Source organism: Carassius carassius, chromosome 16 (genome assembly GCF_963082965.1).
Source record: "Carassius carassius chromosome 16, fCarCar2.1, whole genome shotgun sequence".
Classification (NCBI taxonomy): Eukaryota; Metazoa; Chordata; class Actinopteri; order Cypriniformes; family Cyprinidae; genus Carassius; species Carassius carassius.
Window position 1 is genome coordinate 23,166,944 of NC_081770.1, and position 21,317 is coordinate 23,188,260.

General features: G+C 38.1%; 1 protein-coding gene across 4 annotated transcripts in view; it reads left to right on the forward strand.

The window, feature by feature from the left end:
* Window positions 1-21,317, forward strand: part of LOC132159945 (DENN domain-containing protein 1B-like) — a 101,330-nt gene that overhangs the window by 12,507 nt on the left and 67,506 nt on the right. For all 4 annotated transcript variants that reach the window (XM_059569624.1, XM_059569625.1, XM_059569622.1 and 1 more), the window contains exon 3: window positions 11,945-11,988. In XM_059569624.1, the coding sequence (XP_059425607.1) occupies window positions 11,945-11,988 (44 nt within the window). The remainder of the gene's footprint in view (window positions 1-11,944; window positions 11,989-21,317) is intronic.

Sequence of the window (21,317 nt, forward strand, 5' to 3'; positions counted from 1 at the left end):
CCACGCAGCGGCGGTCCTGTCGAAGGTTAGCCGTGCACGAAACCCAGGGGGAATCTCTGGAAGGGCCCTCCCAAGCCTGCCATCACCCACGGCCGGCTTCACATTGGGTGCGAAAGTAAAAGGGAAAAATAGCTCACTCCTCCGAGGTGATTTCAATTCAATTCTCACCCATTAACCGGCGTTCGCTCCACAGTCAAATTACTTGCTGGCTCTGATGCGAGTGGGCGAGATTGTTTTCCTTGCCGTCGATGGCAGCCGGTGGGGTTTTTATACTTCTTCAAGGTGTTTTCAATGGTGGTGAGATACAGAAAACAGTGATGGCACTACATTGAGCTGCCACCACCTTGGAGTGTTACGTCAGATTGAAAGTGCTGAGATGATTGGTAAAGGACAGTTGTAAACAGGCTTTGAGACATTTAAATACTATTGAAATTCATCCTGTGTCTTTAGACTGTTTACCGTATGTCTGGCCAAGGTTGAATTTTGGGATGGGTGGTATGACTAAAATCTCAAGTAATTTCTTTTTTTTTTGCATGTTTACAGTAGTTAATTTCTCTTGTAAACATGCTTTTGTATAACTGCAGTAATGATATTTAGAAATTAAATGCTTGGTATGAATTTAAGCCACTGTAAAATAGCCAGTTGATTGCAGCAGTCCAATTTTTAGCAATTTCCAGAAAAAAAAAAAATCGAATTAATTTCTCAGAAAAAAAAAAAGTAATTAAAATCAAACTGAAGCAAAAAAAGTATTTGAATCTTGAGGGAAAAAGGTTAAAACTTTGTACTTATAACAACTTGACAAGGGAATGAAAACCAATAAATATTGATGTTTTTGAATTCACTATGTATATAGCATTTTATAAAAAAAATTGACATAATGAAAAATAAATAAATAAATGCTTCATAGGAGTGTTTGCTGCAAATCCCTGATTGGTGGATGATCTTCTTAGGATTATGGGTAATGTAGTTCTTCACCTCCATGGAAAAAACAAAAAACAAAACGATAACGTCAGTGCTCACAACACATCTATTAGAGGGATTAGAGAGATTAGGATCAATATCACTGTAGTGTGCCTTTGGTGTCCTGTACATAAGTACCTCATTTGCCATAAGTTAACATAAAAATTACTATAAAAGGGTGTGTTATATTAGGCTAAGTTTTTATATTCATAACAAAAGCGTTACTTGGCCCTTTAGATATATATATATATATATATATATATATATATAATTATTTTTTTTTTTCGTGTGTGTGTAAGAGGATGCATATAATTTTGCTGTCTCCCGTGCACTGCTCATTAAATTTGAATGATAGTAGAATATTGTCAAATCATACAATAAAAATATATATATATAAAAAAGAAGAGTTTGTCCATGTCCCTTGAATGGTTGTCCACCCTGTTGTATTGAGGAATCTGCCCCTTTAAGAAAAGGCCCTCCCCTTTAGTGACATCAGGACAACAGATTTCTTTCTCTTCAGTGGTGGGAATTTCAATGGCTGAGGTGAATAAGTTGGTGACTTTTCAACTGACAAATTTTCCTCATCTGAGTTTGCTTACTTGCTCTGCCAAAGCTTAACATGTCCTAGCCTGGTTCTACCAGACTCTCGTACATTTCATTTGTACAGAGAGTCTGGCCACGCTCCATTGAGAAACGTTTACTTCCTTGTAGGTGGGTTCTCTGTTAAAGTTCTAAACTATTGGATCTGCCCAGAGTCACTCAGGATCTGCCATAGCCAATCGCTAACGTGTGGTCGTGACGTATGTCATGCGCCGAAACCAGCCGGAAACAACAAGTCCGTTGGATAAGATAAGATGTCTGTCAACGAGAGCTGCAGGTTTTGTGCATTGAATTTAAGAGTTCAAGGAACAATTAAACATTCTAAATGTATATTTGACAAAAAGGACAGTGGTGTATTCAGTCAACTGTCGAAGCTGGGTCTAATCATTAGTAACACACCGCTGCGGTCGTTTCGGATCTGCAGCAAATGCTGTAGTCATCACCAGGCTACTGCGCGATACCGAAACATTGAATGTTTGTGTACGTGTTTTAAAATAGTTTTTTTGTTATGTACAGACAAGGAATAAATATTGAAATAACATCTGTACACTAAGTGTCCCTGTATATAATGATTTTATTTTATAATAGTTTAAATAATTTGCAGTGCATACTCTCTATCTGCAGATGTGTAATAAACAAAAGATTTTCATATTATGTCTTATTTTTCTTAATTACCTTATTTAACTAGGGTATTCATAGTTTTGTACACATTTATGACATTTAGTTTATTAAAACAAATTAAATATTTACAACAAGTAAAACTGAAAATGAAACACAAATTAGTCTTCAGAGTATGTGTTTTCACATGTTTATTTATGACATGTAAAAAATTTTGTAAAACAAATTTTAACTATTTACAACATGTAAAACTGACACACCAACCATGCTCCTGCACGAGTACACAAAGGGCCTCAAAGTTTTCTATTCAACACAAGAATCACTAAATTTACTGTTCAGAATCTGAGCTACTGACATGACTCCTGAGTGCATCTTCAACAACAGCATCATCATCATCATCATCATCATCATCATAGTAGTTACTGTAATAAAGATCTGGATCAGTTAAATACCCCCCTGAATCATCTTGTAGATCCACATCAATATCACCAAAAACATCATTAATGATGATTAAAATCTCTCTCGCATGGTCCAATCTAAACACAGGGAGGTTAGCAGTAATGTATGGCAGGTCAAATATGTGTTGACAATGGTCCAAAACGGCGTCCACCAGTTGCTGACTGAATCCAGTGCAAGCTGCATGTGAGGTGTACAGTCGATTACAGGATTTGAATAAACTATCACTGTACTCCTTGAGCAATTCAAAGATTTGTCTTTTGCATCCACATGCCTACATCTCAGATTGATTGGTTCATCTTCAATCAGTTCATAATTAGGCGTTGTTTTGGGGTAGGGTTTTGCTGTGGAACATGCCAATGAGGAGGTTTTCACTTGTACAGGACGGATCACAGTCTTCCCAGGCATGTCCTTGCAGTTCAGCCTTTAGGTATGAGAATACTCTCCCCACTGATTTAAGTGTTTGACAGTAAATTAAAACAGGTTGCATGGTTGAGCCCTTGTTTTTAGCATGTTGAGCTATCCAGTCTAGGCAGGTCATGTTATGGCTGGGCACCTTGCACAATCCAAGACGGATGTTTGTCTTGTTGGGACTAGCAATGATTTGTACGGCATTGTCCATATGGAGTAATCTGATGACTCTGCTTCTGGACTTGATGTCAGCTGAGGCAGTCAGAGCCAAAACAGGTGTACCTGGGAGTATAAAAAAATACAAGATAAACACACTTGCACAATTTTATAACGTACCAAACAATTTGTCAGGTGTGTTTGTGTTATAGGCTATGGCAGGGAGGACTTAATGAACATCACTATGAACAGTACTGCACTAAATCCATGTAATCACGCAATCCTTTTTTATTACAGGGAAAGTAATTAATCTGTGCAATAAGAGATTATACATAAACTAACTATTGACGTTACAATAGCCAACAAATGAGATATTCCACAACAACTTGGGCAGAAGCAACACAGGGGTCAGTGCATTTAACTTACCCTCCTTGATGATAGATCTCAGCTCTCCGAGCTTGGCAAAACTTTCTCTGAATGCCGACTTGCATTTGGAAGCCTCGCCCCTGAGGTAAACGAAATAGAGAGTGCAACATTTCTCATGAATCTTGTATCATATTCTCAAATTACAACATTGTCTAAGCTATCGATTATGCAAAAAACAGCCCTTATGTTGTTTAAACGTATTTAAGTGTTAACTTACCATTTGCATGTAACGTGGACATCATCCACAACAATGCCAACGAGGTTGTCCTGGTATATTGTCGAGGCTAGCATTTGACGCCATTTGTTGTTTAGCAGTCAGGACTCGGGGCTTCCGAACACCAGGCTAAAGCGTCCGTCCAAAATGTCACGGTCATCGTGCACGCCGAGCTGCCCAGCCCTAACTCCTAACTTTTCTGCCTCCTTCACTTGGTCCTCCATTAGTGCAACAAGCGGGGAGACGACAACAACTATCGGCTTTGCATCCCTATCGTTCGCCTTAGCTAACTCACTCACCACTAGCTGGAAAATCAAACTTTTCCCGAACCCCGTGGGAAGGAGGGCCACAACATCATGGCCACCAACAAAACTTTGCAAACATTGTTCTTGCTTTAACTTCTGTATATTCGGCAGTTTTGCAACAACGGACCAAATAGCATTACTCACGTTTATCTCCGCTGCCATTACTCCAACTCAAACTGACGCACTACATAGACGTCATCGTTCTCAGCCACTCCCTCTGTTCGCTGATTGGTCCTACAAAAAATTTGGTTCTGGAAACCTAAGAATATACTGCAAACCCAGACTGAGTACTGAAGGGAAATGAAATTGAGCGGAAGTACGTAGGAGGGCGGCGCCAGGCTAAACATGTCCACCCTTACAGCATAAATATGAGTTATTCGAAAATAGTATTTTCAAAATATGTAAGTTTAAATACACCAAATTCTATTCAACAACAAGACTAAATATTTAGCAAATCACAGTTTGTTGTACGCTAATATGCTAATTGAAGCCACTTAGACTCGATACACATGTGGACACATGACAGGGGGGACATAGCATTCATAATAACCCTGTTTAGGAAAGGGACATCGTAACTTTTAGAAAATATAATTTGCATCTTAATTTTGCAATGAAAACGTATTTAACAGTTCAGGGTGGACATATCTTATGGATTATGCTTTGAATAATGGCCCATAATTATCTAAAAAAAATGTGAGGTAGCTCAGCTAAAATGTGTCTATAGTACTTGAGTGTCTACTACAGGGGTCTCCAAACTCTGTCCTGAAGGGCCGGTGTCCTGCACAGTTTAGTTCCAACTTGCCACAGCACACTTGCCTGGAAGTTTCTAGTATGCCTAGTACAACCTCAATTAGCTGGTTCAGGTGTGTTTTATTAGGGTTGGAGCTAAACTCTGCAGGACATCGGCCCTCCAGGACCGAGTTTGGAGACCCCTGGTCTAGGGCTGGGCGATATATTGAATATTAGCGATACTATTGGAATAATTTTGACAACGATGTACAATTTGAATATATCGGGAATATAGAATATTTCAAATTCAAGCATACTTTCCCAAAAGAACGCGCCGAATGTCCAAAAAAGGAACCTGTAACTGCTGACTGCTCTACGCCCCTCTACTACGAAAGCTGTAATGATAGCGGTTGCCAGAGTTTAAATCTCCCAATCAGAGCTCCACTGTTACAAGGATACATTTTCTGCCCGGTGTTTGCTTATTTTAAGCAATCTGGCAACCATGCGCACGTGCTCACTCCTCATTGCGGAAGAGCCGCTGACGATAATCTGAAAACACTAACAAGCTGGAATTGAGCGATCTAATGAAAGCGTCGTTCAGCCGGTCTGTGTTCTGTCGTGAGATCTCAACTGTATTGTTTGCATTTGTGATCGCAAAATAAATGCACTTACTCGACCGCTGATGTTTGAATAGAGAAACATAGGCTATGGCCATTTGGAATTACTATTGGGGAATTTCACTGATATGTTTACCAGTTTCCATAATATAGACAGAGAGAATGCAAAAGTCTTTGGTATTCATTTATATATATTTATATATAAGAAATAGCTATGTGCTTCAGCAACTAGCTCCCCATCTAAGAGGGTTTTGAGTGTCAGTAGGAACATAGTTTCATGCCACAGAGCTTCTCTTAAAACCACAGACAGTTGACAGACTTGTGTTCTTAGCTTAAAAACTTGTTAAAAAATTAAAATAAAATACTTATCCCAGTTGCATAGTTTAAATTGTGAATTGCATGCACTAAAAAGTTGACAGAATGCACATTCTGTAACTGTTACATAATTTGCATTGCTTCAGTTACATATAGGCCTACATGTATTCATTAATAAAAAGCAGTAAGTGATCTCTTGGTCTAGATTTTTTAACTGCTTAAATTAGCTGTTTAATCTAAATGTTTTTTTTTTTTAATGGGCAAAAGAAAATCATGTTTTTTTTTTATTATTTAAATGCAAACATATCGAGATATATATCGAATATCGTAAAAAATTTGACAATATCGAGATATCATTTTTTTTTGTATATCGCCCAGCCCTACCCTGGTCTACTATATATGATAAAACATAAAGCGAATGGGGAATTAAAACCAACATTTTTGAGTATTGTGAGGGTTGAAAGGCACTCTATGGTGATATTGACCCATTAATTAAATATCAAGTTCTCTGTGGAGAAAATGAGTTTCACTCTCCATACCCACACCTGTGACTATGCATCAGCTTAATCATATATGACTCTATACAGTGTGCCTAATTCCTTTTATTCATCTTTATTTATTTCAGACACACATCTGCCTCTGCATTTCACCAATTTCTCTACTGAATGACACTTTTCTCCCACTGTATGTTCTATACTTCCCAGTCCAAGTTGAAACGTCTATGAAGTTAGTCTACCCCTCTTCCTGTGCTTGGGGGCGCGTGCGCACGTGTGTGTGTGTCTATCTGTCTGTCTGTTTCCGTGTCTGTGTGTGCCCACTGGCTCGGGGCGCTTCGCAGACCTGCTGGGAACAGGAGCGGCCTCAGTGTGTCAAGCCCAGGAGGGGAGCCCGTTGGGGAGCGAGAGGGGCGAGAGGGGGATTAAGCAGCCCCAGGTCTGTCACGGTGACATTTCTCTCCCTGGCTCAGCAGCAGGGGTTGGGTTTACCCTCCTAACCTTCAACTTTCAGCCTTAACCCATTAATCCCTTTGTGTCTGCCCGCCCCGCGCAAACACACTCACAATATGGCAGCAGGAGGCAAGGAGCCGGGGTCCCTTTGACAGCTTTTCACCCGCAGACAAGGGCCTTCATCTCTCTACATTCCCCAGTGTACAAACCTCCCCCTTACCAAAAAAAAAGGGTGACAGTTGGTCACCCAATCGGTCATTTTTGCATGTTTTTTTTTATTTTTGAAAACTGTGTTTGGGAGGTTAATTGCAAAATAATCTCATGTTTGAACGGAAACCTATCTTTATTTCCCAACGTTGGTTGGTATTACTGTTACCTGAGTGCGCCAGGTGCTGTCGTCTTTCTTAAAAAGTTGCAAAACGTTTACATCTTGGCTTTGAATAATCTTTCTAGATGGCAAGTATTTGACTGCATTGCTCAGATTCGAATCCGGATCTGGCTTGTTGAAGGGACAGAGCGGGTGTACATAATAAAAGAGCTCATCTGAATTTTTGGGGCTTTTCATGTGAGGTAACCCCCCGCCCCCCAACCCGTCCTTCCAAAATCCCACCGGGATAGAGATTTGCAAGTCCTTTGCCTCTGTGTATGAATAAGCATGTGTCTCAAGGTATTTTTGAATCCGTAAGAACACGGGAGCCTCCAGGATATGCAGCACAGAAGGTGCGTGGTTGGAGGGCAATCCCATCTATTACCCCTCCCTCTCACCTATCGCTTTCTCTTGCCTCCATTTGTGGCGTTGCATCTCTCGTTATTTATTACACTTTTTATCGTCTTTTCCCTCTTCTTTCTTTTTATATCAAAGCAGATTTACGCAAGAGCATTGACAGATGTCACAGTGTCCTGCACTGTGACATCTGTTTGAACATCAGTCTTGTTTAACTATCATGCAGTTTGTGATCACGTATGGTTGTTTTCTACCATTCAAAAGTTAGGGAATTTATAATATGTTTGGAAGAAGTGTCTTATGTTCACCAAGGGTGCATTCATTTGAACAAAGAACAGTACAGTTTTTAAATTGGTGAAGTTGCACTTAAGGTGTCCCGAGTTCGAATCCCATTTCGAACTCATTTTGTGAACCTCTCCCGATCACATCCCTCTCTGTCTCTCACTCACTTCCTGTCAGATCTCTACTATCCCATCAAGAAAAAAAAAGAACATTCTGACCCAAAACTTTTAAATGGTTGAACGAAATGAATGAATGAATGAATAAACAAATGACAGAATGATTGAATGAATGAGTGAATGACTAACTGACTGAATGAATAAATGAATAAGAGAGAGTACTTAGAATGACTTAAACTGGCTCACAGTGAACTGATTTATTTGTTTGTGACTCTCTTTATGTGCGGATTCAATGCAAAGGTGTTGTTTTTTTATTGTTTTTTTTTTTTATCATTGTCATTTTATTATTTTTTCTCTCACATATTTGGCAGTTCCAATCCCAATCTAGTTATTATGTTGTGATGAATCACTTTGTATTGAAGCTTTTCAGCGATAACGCTGTAAAAATGATGGGTTAAAAACAGCCCAGCACTGGGTGAAATATGGACAACATTTAACCCATCCTTTTGGGTAGTTTTAACACAACTATTTCTTAAAAATTACTATATTTTTTGCATAAAATTAAAACAAAAGAGGTTGGAACTTAACATCCATTAAGTTGAATAAATGATAATTAAGTATCAAACTTTTTTTTATATTATTTATTAATAAATGTTCACCTTTATCACAGCGGTCACAGAATTTAAAATATACACTGTCATACATTTATGGAAATTGTAACCTAAACTGTTGAAGATGTTATTGTCAGCTACCCATCATCCTCTCTGTCTCCGTGCGTATCTCTTCTTTCTGTTCTCTTTCCCTCTCTGTCCCTCGTGTTCCTCTTTCTCTCCCTGGCAGTGGTTCCCATCCTCTCACCCATAAAATCAGCATAAAATTGACCTGACTCTGCCAGATCAGATGGAGGAGTTGGTCTTCAGATCCCTGGGGAGAAGGAAATTCAGTCTTTGTAAAAATATTATAAGACAAGGTCCGTGAAATCTCACAATGGGATTATGTAATGCACCTTTGCCAGTCTTTCCCTCCTCCCTTTCCTCTCTGAACTCTGGTCAGCACTGGTGGAGAATATGTGGGCATATTTAATTTTGCTCTGCAGTGCAATGACTACGGTGGATTTGGAAGATACAAAAAAAAGAAGGGGGTGAAGTAATGAAAAATGGAAAAATCCATCCGGTGAAGGAAGGTTGAAGTTGGGTTCATGCCCGACATGCTAAATCATCAGAGCGTTCATTGTGCTAGCCACTGCTTCGTCTGCCATTAGTTCCAGCAGAACTGAATCATCACACCAGCACTGTTGCTGTGGATTAGATCAGAATGCAGAAGCAGGAGTTTCGGTTCAAATATGATGGGAAGTTCATATTGTTAGTCTCTAAATTGATGCTGACATGAAAGAGGAAACAGTTAGCATGCAAATACACTAAATTTAACTCTACTCCCTGATCTGGTTCAGTGATATAGCTGCTGTTTGTTTGTCGATATAACCTGAAACCTAAAAATAAAAACGTAGGCTGCTGCAGCTAAATTTGGTTGTCAATTCACTCTTTAGTGCTTAATCCTGTTGTGTACACACACTTCAGTCATTTACAGGAGTGACAACCGCATTCTACAAAAGAACTGTGGAAAATTTAGGTAGAGGCAACCGCTTTTACAGAAATTCTACACCGCGTGTACAGAACAAAAACTAGTTGTTTTTTAAACGGATTATGAGACAAAGCTTCCATTAGCTACAGTAAAAATGGATGGGCACTATTTGAATGGGTTCCTATGGAGACCGGAACAGAAGAGCGTCCAATCGGAAGTTAGAATTTGTAATGGCGGCACTCTTCATTTACTCAGGAATAAGGTCTGAATGCACTGCTCAAGAAATCTCAGTTATTGAAGTACGTCTTGGCTTATTAGTGTTGCCAGATCTTGCTAGCAAAAGAAAATGGCAAATAAGAACACACATTTTATCAACTTAAATCAAAACACTTATGTAAGCTACATACCAAAGCCTATTTTACTAACTCCATAAACTGGTTTGCTTTATGAGCTGAGTCCAAACAACAAGCCCAAAGATATATAATAAGTGCTGCTTATAATAAGTGGACATGGCAACACTATGCGAAGTAGCCTTCCAAACATAAAAAGAACATTAAAATCTGAACATAACAACACTTTGGTTGCTGTAATGCTATTTTGGTCAAAAATAGGGGATACTAAAAGTGAGATACCAGATCATTGCTGTATTTACTGTAGTCAACTTTTATACAAAACAGTTATTTAGTGGATTCACTCTCGTATTTAAATGTGGTTGTCATTACTGAAACTTTGACGTATGTATGTGGCACTGCCAGAGTGTTATAAATGGGTTCAAGGAAGAAATTTTTTTTTTTTTGCCTTAAAGACTTTTAGTCCTTTCTTTGTCGGCTTGGTCTTAAGATTTCACATTATCACAATTTTGGTGAAATTCCGCAACAAAATGGTTTATCAACAGTGAAAGGATCTATGTAGCTGAGCTGACACACAAGTCACTTTCAAAGCAAGCAGCTTTCCGTTGTTTTAGAGCCCAAATCTGCTTGACCATCATGACATCGTTCTCCCTTATGCAAAACTCCCAGTCGCATGATTTCTATCGACTGGAATCGGCCGTGAAATTTTGCTGCTCAACCATAAATGTGACCACACATTGAGTCCTGCGTCATAGTTGTTGTACTAGTTCTGTGTGATCATCTGATCTCTCCTAAGAGCATATTTATATTTCATCAAACAGGATATTTGAACTTCCTGTAACCGACTGGTCAGATGAAGTGTCATTCATACTATAAAATCTACCCAATTCTTCATTCTGAAGAAAACAATGATGTGTAGCTATTTGCAGCTTTCTTTTTGATAGCCAAATATTTTGTGTAGTTATGTAGCAAACTGTTGATTCACTGATTCATCCTAACGGCTTCTTTTTAATCTTCTTTTTTAAATTAAGAATAAAATTAAGACTTAATTGTTCTCAAAACCATTTCTGGACTAAAATCTAGTTATTGAAGATCTAGTTATTGAAAAATGTATGCTCAGGGAAAAAAAAAAGTTGCAAATAGAGGTGGATTCTTTGCGATGTTTATAGCACAAAATAGTGAATTGAAATCTAGAGTTGTGAAGAGAGCAAAGATTTCCACTGCTGTTGTTATATGGCGGTGTTAGATCAGCTGTACCTTGCACACCTCATATGAGAGTGTTTGTGTGGGTCTGTGCACAAGCTCATTGTCTGGTTTCAGGGTCCTCTTGTTGACCTTCAGCAGACATTGAGTTGTTGTTTTGTGGTCCAAGCTGATCTTTCTACAGTGAGTCATAGCAGATGCGTCTGGAGTTTTGCCTTATTATGTGTCACAAGGCGTGCCGTTTTTAACGTCTGCACACACTTATGACAGATTATGGCATTTAGCCAAAAATCAAAACAGTACTCAGCTGTTTAAAACTATATTAATAACTGCTATCATGATGCTGAGTTAATGTTACGTTATTAACATCTAAACAGTGGCTGGCAGACATGCTGTGACGGATATATGTCCCTTTCACCAAAAAGAAGACTAACTGGAATAATTTCATTTTAATTAAACAAATATTTATATAATACATTTATTATTATTATTTTATTTGTTTTTATATATAAATCTGTTTTACGTTAAAAAACCGAATAATCAAATAATTGAAAATATAACCTATAACATGAATGCATTATAAATTGATTTATATTCTCAATGGGTTTTCAATGGGTTTTCAATAAATTTTCAATTTTTAACGACTGCAGTAAAGGCTTTCCTTTTAACAAATTTAGGTGTGAAATATTATGCAGCGCCACACATCTGCTGTTTCTGCAGGTAGTGGAGTATTGTCTGTGTCTCTCTGTGTTTCTAAAGGCCTCTATCTAACCGGATGACATTTGCATATGCAGAACGCTCCATGCCTGCGCTCGCTGCTGCGGTGTGCCGACACATAGGAGAATCCACCCTTGCCCCCACCCCCTTCATTAATATGTATGTGTTCTGAACGGTGCGTGGTTGCTGATTAATGCTGTCTGTCAATTTCTTACAGATCCGACAGTGCTGTGGAAGTTCCCTCAGGACTTTGGAGACCAGGTTGGAGACAGAGGAACTTTTCTTTTTTTTTTCTCTCCATAACCCCCCTAAAAACCACCACATCCACGACCCCTCCTGCTCCTAAAGACCTCCCTCCTTCCTCTCTTCCTTCCTTTTTTCTATCTCTCTATCTCTCTCTCTTCCTCTGCCATGCGGTGTGATGTTGCTGATAATGAAAAGCCGAGCAGGTCTTCAATAAGCGTTGTTCTGGTAATTATCAGCTGGCAGTATGTGAATGGGTGCGGATGGAGCAGCCTCGTACGCCCACTGCTGTATCTCACACTAGTACAGCTGTGTGTCACTTATGAGTTGCTACTATATCACACTAGTAACGCATAACAATATTTACTGAGAAATTGATAGTTAACCAACATAATCAGTTGATATTTGGCTGTTTTGAGATAGTCACAACTCATTTAACCTAGTGTGTATAATGACATATATATATATATATATATATATATATATATATATATATTTTTTTTTTTTTTTTTACATATATATTTTTATAAATATATTTTAAATATAATTAAATGAGTATTTATAGTTTGTGTAAAGACATTTATTTTAAAATGAATGTATTAAGAATTAAAAATGAAACATGAATATTTTCTAATTTTCTTTGAATGCTATATAAAATGTAATTGATTTGTAAATGTAAAATTTTATTGTATTTTAAATGCTTAAGTATGAAAGGTTATAAATATTATTATTACACTATAAAACTTTTTATTTATTTATTTGTATATGTTAAAATACTTCTATTTGGGTGGCAATGATTCAACTTACTCATGATTCGTTTCGTATCATGGTTTTAGAGTCACCGTTTCGGTATGGTTCGGTATGTGCTACGTTTAGGGTAATAATAATCTAAATAATCTTATCTATCTACAAGCAACAGCACAATTAAATACAAAAGAGTAAAGATACAAATAAAATAAACAGTGATTTTCATTTTTTTTTTTACATTAGTTCTTAGGCACAGAAATTGAATAAAGTTATTAAATGTAAAAGATCCTTTCATATTTTACTATATAAATTAAAGCTGAATCTTTATTAAAGTTGCAAAAGCTATTTAACAAGAGCAGTGAGTGATTTCTTTGTTGTTGCTGTTGTTAGATGAATATGTACCGGTAGTTGTCATTAAGAAGTTTTATATATGTATCGGTGTCTCCTAAAGACTTACACTCTATGTGTGGCGGCACATCCCCCAGGGGAAATGTGTATGTATGTAATGTAAATATGAAGACCACTGGTTCTCTTCAAAGATACATTAATATAAAAAGACCCATGCCATGTTTTGACTTTGAAACATGCAGAGCTCGTGTTTATTCGATGGAAACAAAGAATTTTGGAAAATCTGTTTGTGGCGGTCAGTGTTGGTGGGCTGCCAAAATAGATCAATGCTTAGGAAAGACTATACTATATAAATACTATATATATATATACATATATACACACACACACACACACAGTGGTGGCTCCTGCCAATTCTCTCGGATGTTTGCTCGATTAAGGTCGATTAAGGATGAGGAAAGGTCACCCATTCAATTGGTAAATTAACGGCTAGTTAAAGATGTAAAGGGAACTGAACCACTATAGTATTAATTAAAAATAAACTGACATTAGGAATCAGTCTCTTGCTCTCCTTATGTTTCTATATGCGTGTTAACACAATTCAGCAGCAAATGAAGACTGACACCAGGATGTGGCCCCCCCCCCCCATTTTTTTAACGTTACTTCAATTTTAGTTTAATAAGAAATAATTGAAGTCACGTAAATCACTGTTTACACTACTCGCTTATATTACACTGCTTACTTAAATAACTCGCTTATATTATACTGCTCCCTACTATTCATATGAATCTTTGCTCTTTCGTGTTTTTTTTTTGCATGTCGGTGACACCTGTAGTAGTTGTCCATGTGATGTCCGTCACGCTCTCGCGATGGAACAAAATGCAGCGGTAAATTCGCAGAATACCACATCTTCGTGTATACGACTTCCCGCCCTTTGTAGTTACTTGTTTGATGTTTAAATTTGGTCTTGGTTGTCCTAATTCTTTAATTGCCAATTTCTCATTATTGCTACGACGAATGAATGGTATTTCTTTCAATGACACCAAAGAATTAATCTGCGCTAAGGAAACGTTCGCCGTGATGTCGATCAAGTTCTGCTGACAAAGGCATAGCTGTCCCCGTCTCTCTGTTTTTTGTTTTTTTGTTTCTTTATTCACATTTGATAATAAATATTAAAGTAGTTTTTGTAATTTTTTTCTTGTTGTTAATAGTTTTTAAATATTATTGGATGTCACTGTTCCCACCAGTCGTTGTACAAGTTAAGGTTACGCACGATGACGAAAGCACGTTAGGGCAAGCCCTCCCAGAACTCATTGAGATTGCATTGCAGTGCCTGCAGTTTGAAAAAAATTATCTTTGAATGGAAGTCTATGAGAGCACTCGGGGCGATTCTCGGTTTGACAGATATTGCCCAAAAAGGGGCGGTACTACACAAAACGCGACTCGACGCTGATTGGACTATTTAGAGGCAGCATAAACCGTCTAGAATAGTGGAAGCTAGCGTTTAAAATATATATATATATATATATATATATATCCTTCCCTTTCCTTCGCCCAATCGCCCTAATGGAGAAACCGCCACTGTAATATTCTCCTTCTCTATAGAATGTTCTGTTATGAATATTTTAAATATTATTGTTAAAAAACATTTAAATTAAATATATTTAATTTGAAATATTTTTTATTTATATGTAAAAAATATTTATATATGAATATCTATATTAAAATTGATGAATGCATATTTGTAATCAAAAAGATTAAACTGATTAAAGATTAAAAATATATATTTATGTATTAGGGGTGGATGATATAGCCTCAAAATTATATCACGATAGTTCAATAATATTTGCGATAAACAAAATGAACGGCATTTTTTTCATCCTTTTCCAGTGAGCTACTGTCATCAATGATAGGCTACCTAATTTGAAGTGTAATTCTATTGTCATAAGGTGGCAGCAGCAGCTGTGTGTTCACAGACTGATCAGTGTATGACGTAAAAATACCGCAAGAGTGACTTACCCCTTATTTACAATGCATGTCGGCTCCGACGTGGCCACCGGAACTTTTCACAGCCACTCTAGTCAATGCATGTGTTTACACCGTCATCGCTGCGGCTCATTTCAGAAGCACCCCAGAAGCAGCTCTCAATGCTAACAAACGTCTTAATGATCATTTTAAGTCGTCGTATATTTTGGGAATGGAAAAAATGTAAATCGCCATAAAGCTTATCGATTGTTAAATTTCAAAATTATTTCATAAAAAAAAAAGAGCGCTACACTTTGGAGTGTCTCAAGGCGATGCTGTTGCGTGTTCAATAAGCTCAACAGTGCTTCAGACTGCTTCAAATTGATTCTCAATCAATGAATAGTGTACATTTATGCCAAGCGATTGTTTATGAACTTGACAATGTCTACTTTATGACATTTATATAATATGTTTTAGATGGTTATAAGAATGATAATTTTCTCTTTCATCTGAAGGATCAGCCCGCAGTGGTATATACATTTCAAGATAATAGTCCCTGGTATATACATTTCAAGATAATAGTCCCGGTGTTTTCTGGTTTGTTTATACTGAAGTCAAACGTTAAGTTATTTATTTTTTATATTCATTTATTTTATTTTATTTTTGGGGGGGGGCATTATTGGCATTTACAATTAATTGTATTTCATTTAATTTCCATTTCACTCATAGTAAACTACTATTGTAGTTTCTGGCTAGGATGCTTCCCCACAGGTAGAAAAGACTAAGAACAATATTTGACATATTATTCAATTAGTATTGGTAATAGATATCACTAGAATCAGTAAAATCTGTGTCCCTTTCACGAAGAGAGACACTATATGACAGAGTAAGGAGGACTCTATCATTTAAATGCTGTAACTTTACATAATTTACAATGCATATAACAATGCAACATATTGATATGTAATAAAATGTAATAGTAGCCTATGTAATAAAAATGAATTTCATTAAATTAAAATATTGTTAAAAATCACACATTATTTTGTAATGTCACATATAATAGACCATTTTTGTGCCGTGAGTACTAGGAGTAGTTGCCCCCCACCCCTGCTACCACCTCAGGTGTGTATATATATATATATATATATATATATATATATATATATATACATACACACACACACACACACAAACATATAGATAGATAGATAGATAGATAGATAGATAGATAGATAGATAGATAGATAGATAGATATAAATCAATTGAGCACTAACTGAAAAATGGAAAATCTTTCAAATTTATCACTTTATCGCCCTCTTAATTACACTTTTTTCCATGTAGGCGTTGCAAAACTTGTAAAATTCTGATCAGTCAAAGAAGAAATGGAATGTTTGCATCTGTGTTGTTGGCTAGAGCTCGAGTTTATTTCAGGTCATGTGTGTTCTCTGCACAAGGAGAAGTGGGTCTGGTCCTGGGTCATGGTGCAGCGCTGTGGTTTTCACACTTTTTTTCTGCTCGCTCGGCCTCAAAGGTCTCCATGTACAAGCCTCTCCTCTCGCGCAAAGCAAATTGGACGCTTCATTCCGAACTAAAAAGAGAACGCAAGAAAGTAGACGTGACCGTGTGCACTTTGTGCACTTCATCAGGCTTTTGCGACGATGCTTCAAAAACTCTTTCTTGGCCAGCAAGAACAAAAAGCGAGAAGTGCGATTTAAATAAAACAACTAAGAAAACTCTACTCCTTGTTTGGTGACAAGATCGTTTCTAGTTTAAGATGTGTACAGATGGATCAGCCTTTTCCACATTGACATAAAGGCTCTCATTGAGTCGCCTCATTACCAGGATTAGGCTCTTTTGGCGTCTTTGTACGGCTGCTCCCTTTCTAGCCGCTGAAATCCCTTTTTTCCCCCAAGTTAGCCAGCATATGGCAGCAGCAGCTCCGATCTCTACAGGCCTCCTTTGTTTATCCTCTTATTGTTGCGGCGCGTAATGACAGTTGTAGGCCGTAGATCGGGGTGGAGGGGTTACTTTACCCCAGGGGAGCGAGAGAGAGAGAGAGAGAGAGAGGGCGAGGGAAGAGACAGAGACAGACAGGACTGTGGATTATGGAAATATGAATTGATTTTTTTTTATCCTCCTCTCTTCCACTAGCCGCTCTGCTCGAATAGGGACTCTAAATGAGGGGCGAACAGACTGGAGGCTGGCACAGAGGGCGGCGAAATATGAAGTGCAGTCCCTCGGCCCCAGAGACTCGCCGTGGCCGCAGTCACCTACAGCTGCCATGTGGAGCGGCTCGGGTGCCGTATATATCTGAATCACAAGGAGGCCATTTTTTGCAAATGAAGCAGACAGATGGAAAAGCGAGACTTTATCGCCCCGATGTCTCTCAGATCTTTTTCCGGATGTCAGTTTAAAGGGAGAAATAAAAGGAAATAAAAAGATATGCATATGCGGGTTATTCTCTTTTTTCTTGTTTCGATGCTCGCCTTTATTTGACATGATTTGAAGTTATTTGAAAGGATTTACTGCAAAGCGCCTTGTGTTTTCATTGATTGTGGGTTAAGAAGCGGCAGCTTGTAAATAACTGGAGAGATTAGCTGTTCTTGTCTTTAACAGTGAATGTGTCTCAGTGCTATGAACCCTTTATAGTCTCGTGTGCTCGCCGATTTGTGGTCGGTGTGTGATCTCAACGGGAAGTTTCATCTGTAATTATTGAGGAACACTAAGAAATCTCAAATCACTTTTTTCTTGATGCTTTATAGCAGCGTGCAGCATATTAGTGAGGCTTTTTATTAACATGCGTGGTTATGGTTATTAGCAGGCCCAAATGGAATCTGTACTCACGGAAAGCTTGAAAGATTTCCATAAGTATTTATCTGTCGTACATGTATTTTTACTAATTTTGTCATGCTTTCAGCTAGATTTGAGTGTAGTACTCCAAGTTTTCTGTAACACATTTCTCCTTGATTCTGTTTTGTGTCCGTCTCCTTACATCCTGTGAGTTTTCCACCATACTGTATGGGTGTGTTCTTTGTATATTTAATATGTATATATAAATGTGCATACATACAGTATATGTTTTTAAAAATTTACATGTATTTGCATGTATATATTTCTATATATTTTTTATTTTATATATAAACATGACATATTTTTCTTAAATGTATTCATGCATGTGTGTATTTATATATTAGTGCTGTCAAACTATTAATCGCGATTAATCGCATCCAAAATAAGTATTTGTTTCCATAATATATGAGTGTGTACGATGTATAGTTATTATGTATAAATACAGACACAGACATATATATATTGTTTATATATTAAATATATTTATATATAATATGAAATCTAATAATATAAATGTGTATTCAAAATATATACTGAATGTGTATTTATATATATATATATATATATATATATATATATATATATATATATATATATATATAATAAACTGATGCATTCATATATTATGTAAACAATCTTTTATTTTGGATGCAATTAATCACGATTAATCAATTTGACAGCACTATATTATATTATATTATAATATTCATTTAAAAATAAATAATTATTACACTTAGCGTTCTTTTTATTAATGGCAAGCATGAAATTATGAGAAGGAAAGAAGGAAGAAATATAAAAACATTATTTAAAAATAAATGATAGATAGATGTGTATTATCACATATGCATTTGATACTACTACTACTACTAATAATAAGAAATTACGTGATCATTCCACTGAGCTTTTTTTTTTTGAAGAATAGGAAATGAAGAAAGTTAATAAATCAGACTAAATATCTAATCTGAAATCTAATAGGGTGAGTCGTTTTCAAAATTGTTGCAAAATATCCCATTTCCAATGGCCACACAACAGTCGTCTTCTATGTAAATGTTGCAGGTTATTACATGTGAGCTGTAACGAATGAATGTGTTTATCGAATATTTATATCTACCATATCGTTGTTTTATAAAAACGATGAACCATCAGAGGTCATGTTAAACTAGATTTGGGGTCAGGCAAGACCTGATATTCTGCATTTAGATGATTGTTATATTGTTATTCTTGTTTATCTATCTCAAATTTAACCTTTAACCTTGACCCTCATCATACCCATCCTCGAGATCTACACAGTATTCCAGTGGGAAAAGCGGGGCTAACATCACATTCCAAGCCACCAGCGGAGTGTGTTTGACCTGATGGATGTTGGAGAGTTTCACAGGAGCCTCCAGATGTCACCCAGCCCTCCATCTCCTTAGTTAGGTGGCGAACCGGCATGCTGAGTGAAGCTACAGCTCATGTAACAAAGCGAGAAACTGCGTCCCCCGAGCCTCGCGGGGCAAATATTTGTCTAGCTTTGACACAGTGTACAATCATATGCCCCAAGCCTGACACTTCATGATTGGTAGCCTTTCCCCCCAGCTTCACCCCCTCCTCTGCAGGACACGCACCAGCAGCCTGGGGGTGAGGCCAACCAGTGGAGCATCATCAAGGAGCACGAAGAGCGCCGGTGTGGTTTCAACGCTTTAACATGGAGGGCATGAGCTGTGATTGAGGAGAACATGGAGGAATGGAAAGGGGGGGCCATGCCTTGCTCATGGGGTATCCCTTACTTGTCTCATTTTGGAGATTTTTCTTCAGTTCAGATCTCTAGAGAGCGGGTAATGTTAGGGCCGAGCCCAGTTAGCTGGCCTTTGCGTCGGGCTAGTCGAAACTCCCTCGCTAAGGCCACGCTGTTGCCCGTGGCATCCGATTACCCTGACCTTAGGGCTTTGAGAACGGAAAAAAGCGTTGTCCTCACGGTTTTATCTGTTAGTGGTGCCAGAAACGCTAGAGGGTGCTTATAGGAAACAGTCTTCATTACATTGGATATCTCAGGCGTTGACTTATTCATCAAGGAAGTGACATCTTGCAAAAAATGAAAGAATATTTCTCAGTCTCATGTCCTCTTTGAAAGTGGAACGGGATTATTGGCTACACGCCGGTTTTACTTCCCTCTGCAGCCACAGTTTCAGTCCACCTACTGAAGCGAAATTAAGAACTGCATGGTGACCTTCCATTGTTGAAATATAATCGTTAAGTATCTTCAACCTGAGCTGCGAATTTTATAATCTCAGTCGAGGAAGGAAATGCTTGTCGTTGGTCCAGAGTCGAGGATGTCCTGGTTTGGTGGAGGACGAGATAGAGAGAGAGTGGGAGGGGGTGGTGGTTGCGTTTCTCAGAGACTCCACTCACTTGATGTTGCTTCTAGCCACAGCTGAGAGAAAGAGAGAGAGCTAGAGTGAGCGAGCGAGCGATCGCGCGGTCCAATGGGAGTTGACAGCTTAAACGCAGAAAATCCCCCAGGCCACTTGGCACTCAATTAATGATGTTTCTGGCTCTGCGGTTCTCGGGCATATGTAGCTGAATCTCAGCTTGGCCCAGTAGAATATCAGTTGTGTATTCTGAAGAGCAAAAACCGTTCATCCGTCACATTAATGTATTCAACGCAGAGAATTTTAGTCTATCCTCCTGCGTTTGCTTTCAAAATGAAGTAAAACCTTGTTGTTTGTACACAGTTTTACTCACAAAGCCTGAATATCATTGAGACTTGCGTGTGGTCTTTTTCACTTTCCAACTATGTAGCTTATTGATTCACGCAAACTGTCTTAATGCGCTAAAATGGATTTAAATCCGGCATTCATTTGGAATGTTAGGCATTAAAACAATCGTACACAATTTTTCCTCATTCAGAGTTCACTACTTTTGTCTCCGAGGCCAGTTTTTGTTTTTTACACTATAAAACTCTGGTTTCCAGTGTGCACAGGCCTAGTGAAGTTGGTGTTGCAAGGCTTGGGGTGGTTAGCGTGGAGGTTGTGTATCCACACTGCCCCGTGTCTCGTCCCAGCGGTCCTGTCCCGCACTTGTCAGTTCTTTAAGTGGGCAGAGGATCAATACATCACCTGCTACATTTCCTTAAGCAGTCTCGCACAGACGGCGTGTTTGCGCGGGAAAGAAATAACCTCTGTGCCAGCACACCGAATATTAGCTTCTTACCACCTAAGGGTCAGCGCAAGAAGCCGCGAAAAGAAAAGGAAGACTAGGGCTAAAGAAGAGGAATCAACCACCTCCCGCTCTGCTCGGCTCGTTTCAAGTGAAAATGTAATGCCCTGTGTCAATTTGAAACTCTGGAAGAGCTACCCCTTTAGCACTTTTCCTCGGTCCAGGGGCGAAGTCGGCACTTATTAAAGGCGCGAAGTGCAGGGTCAAAAGCGGCAAGCCAGCAGCACACGATTAAAAT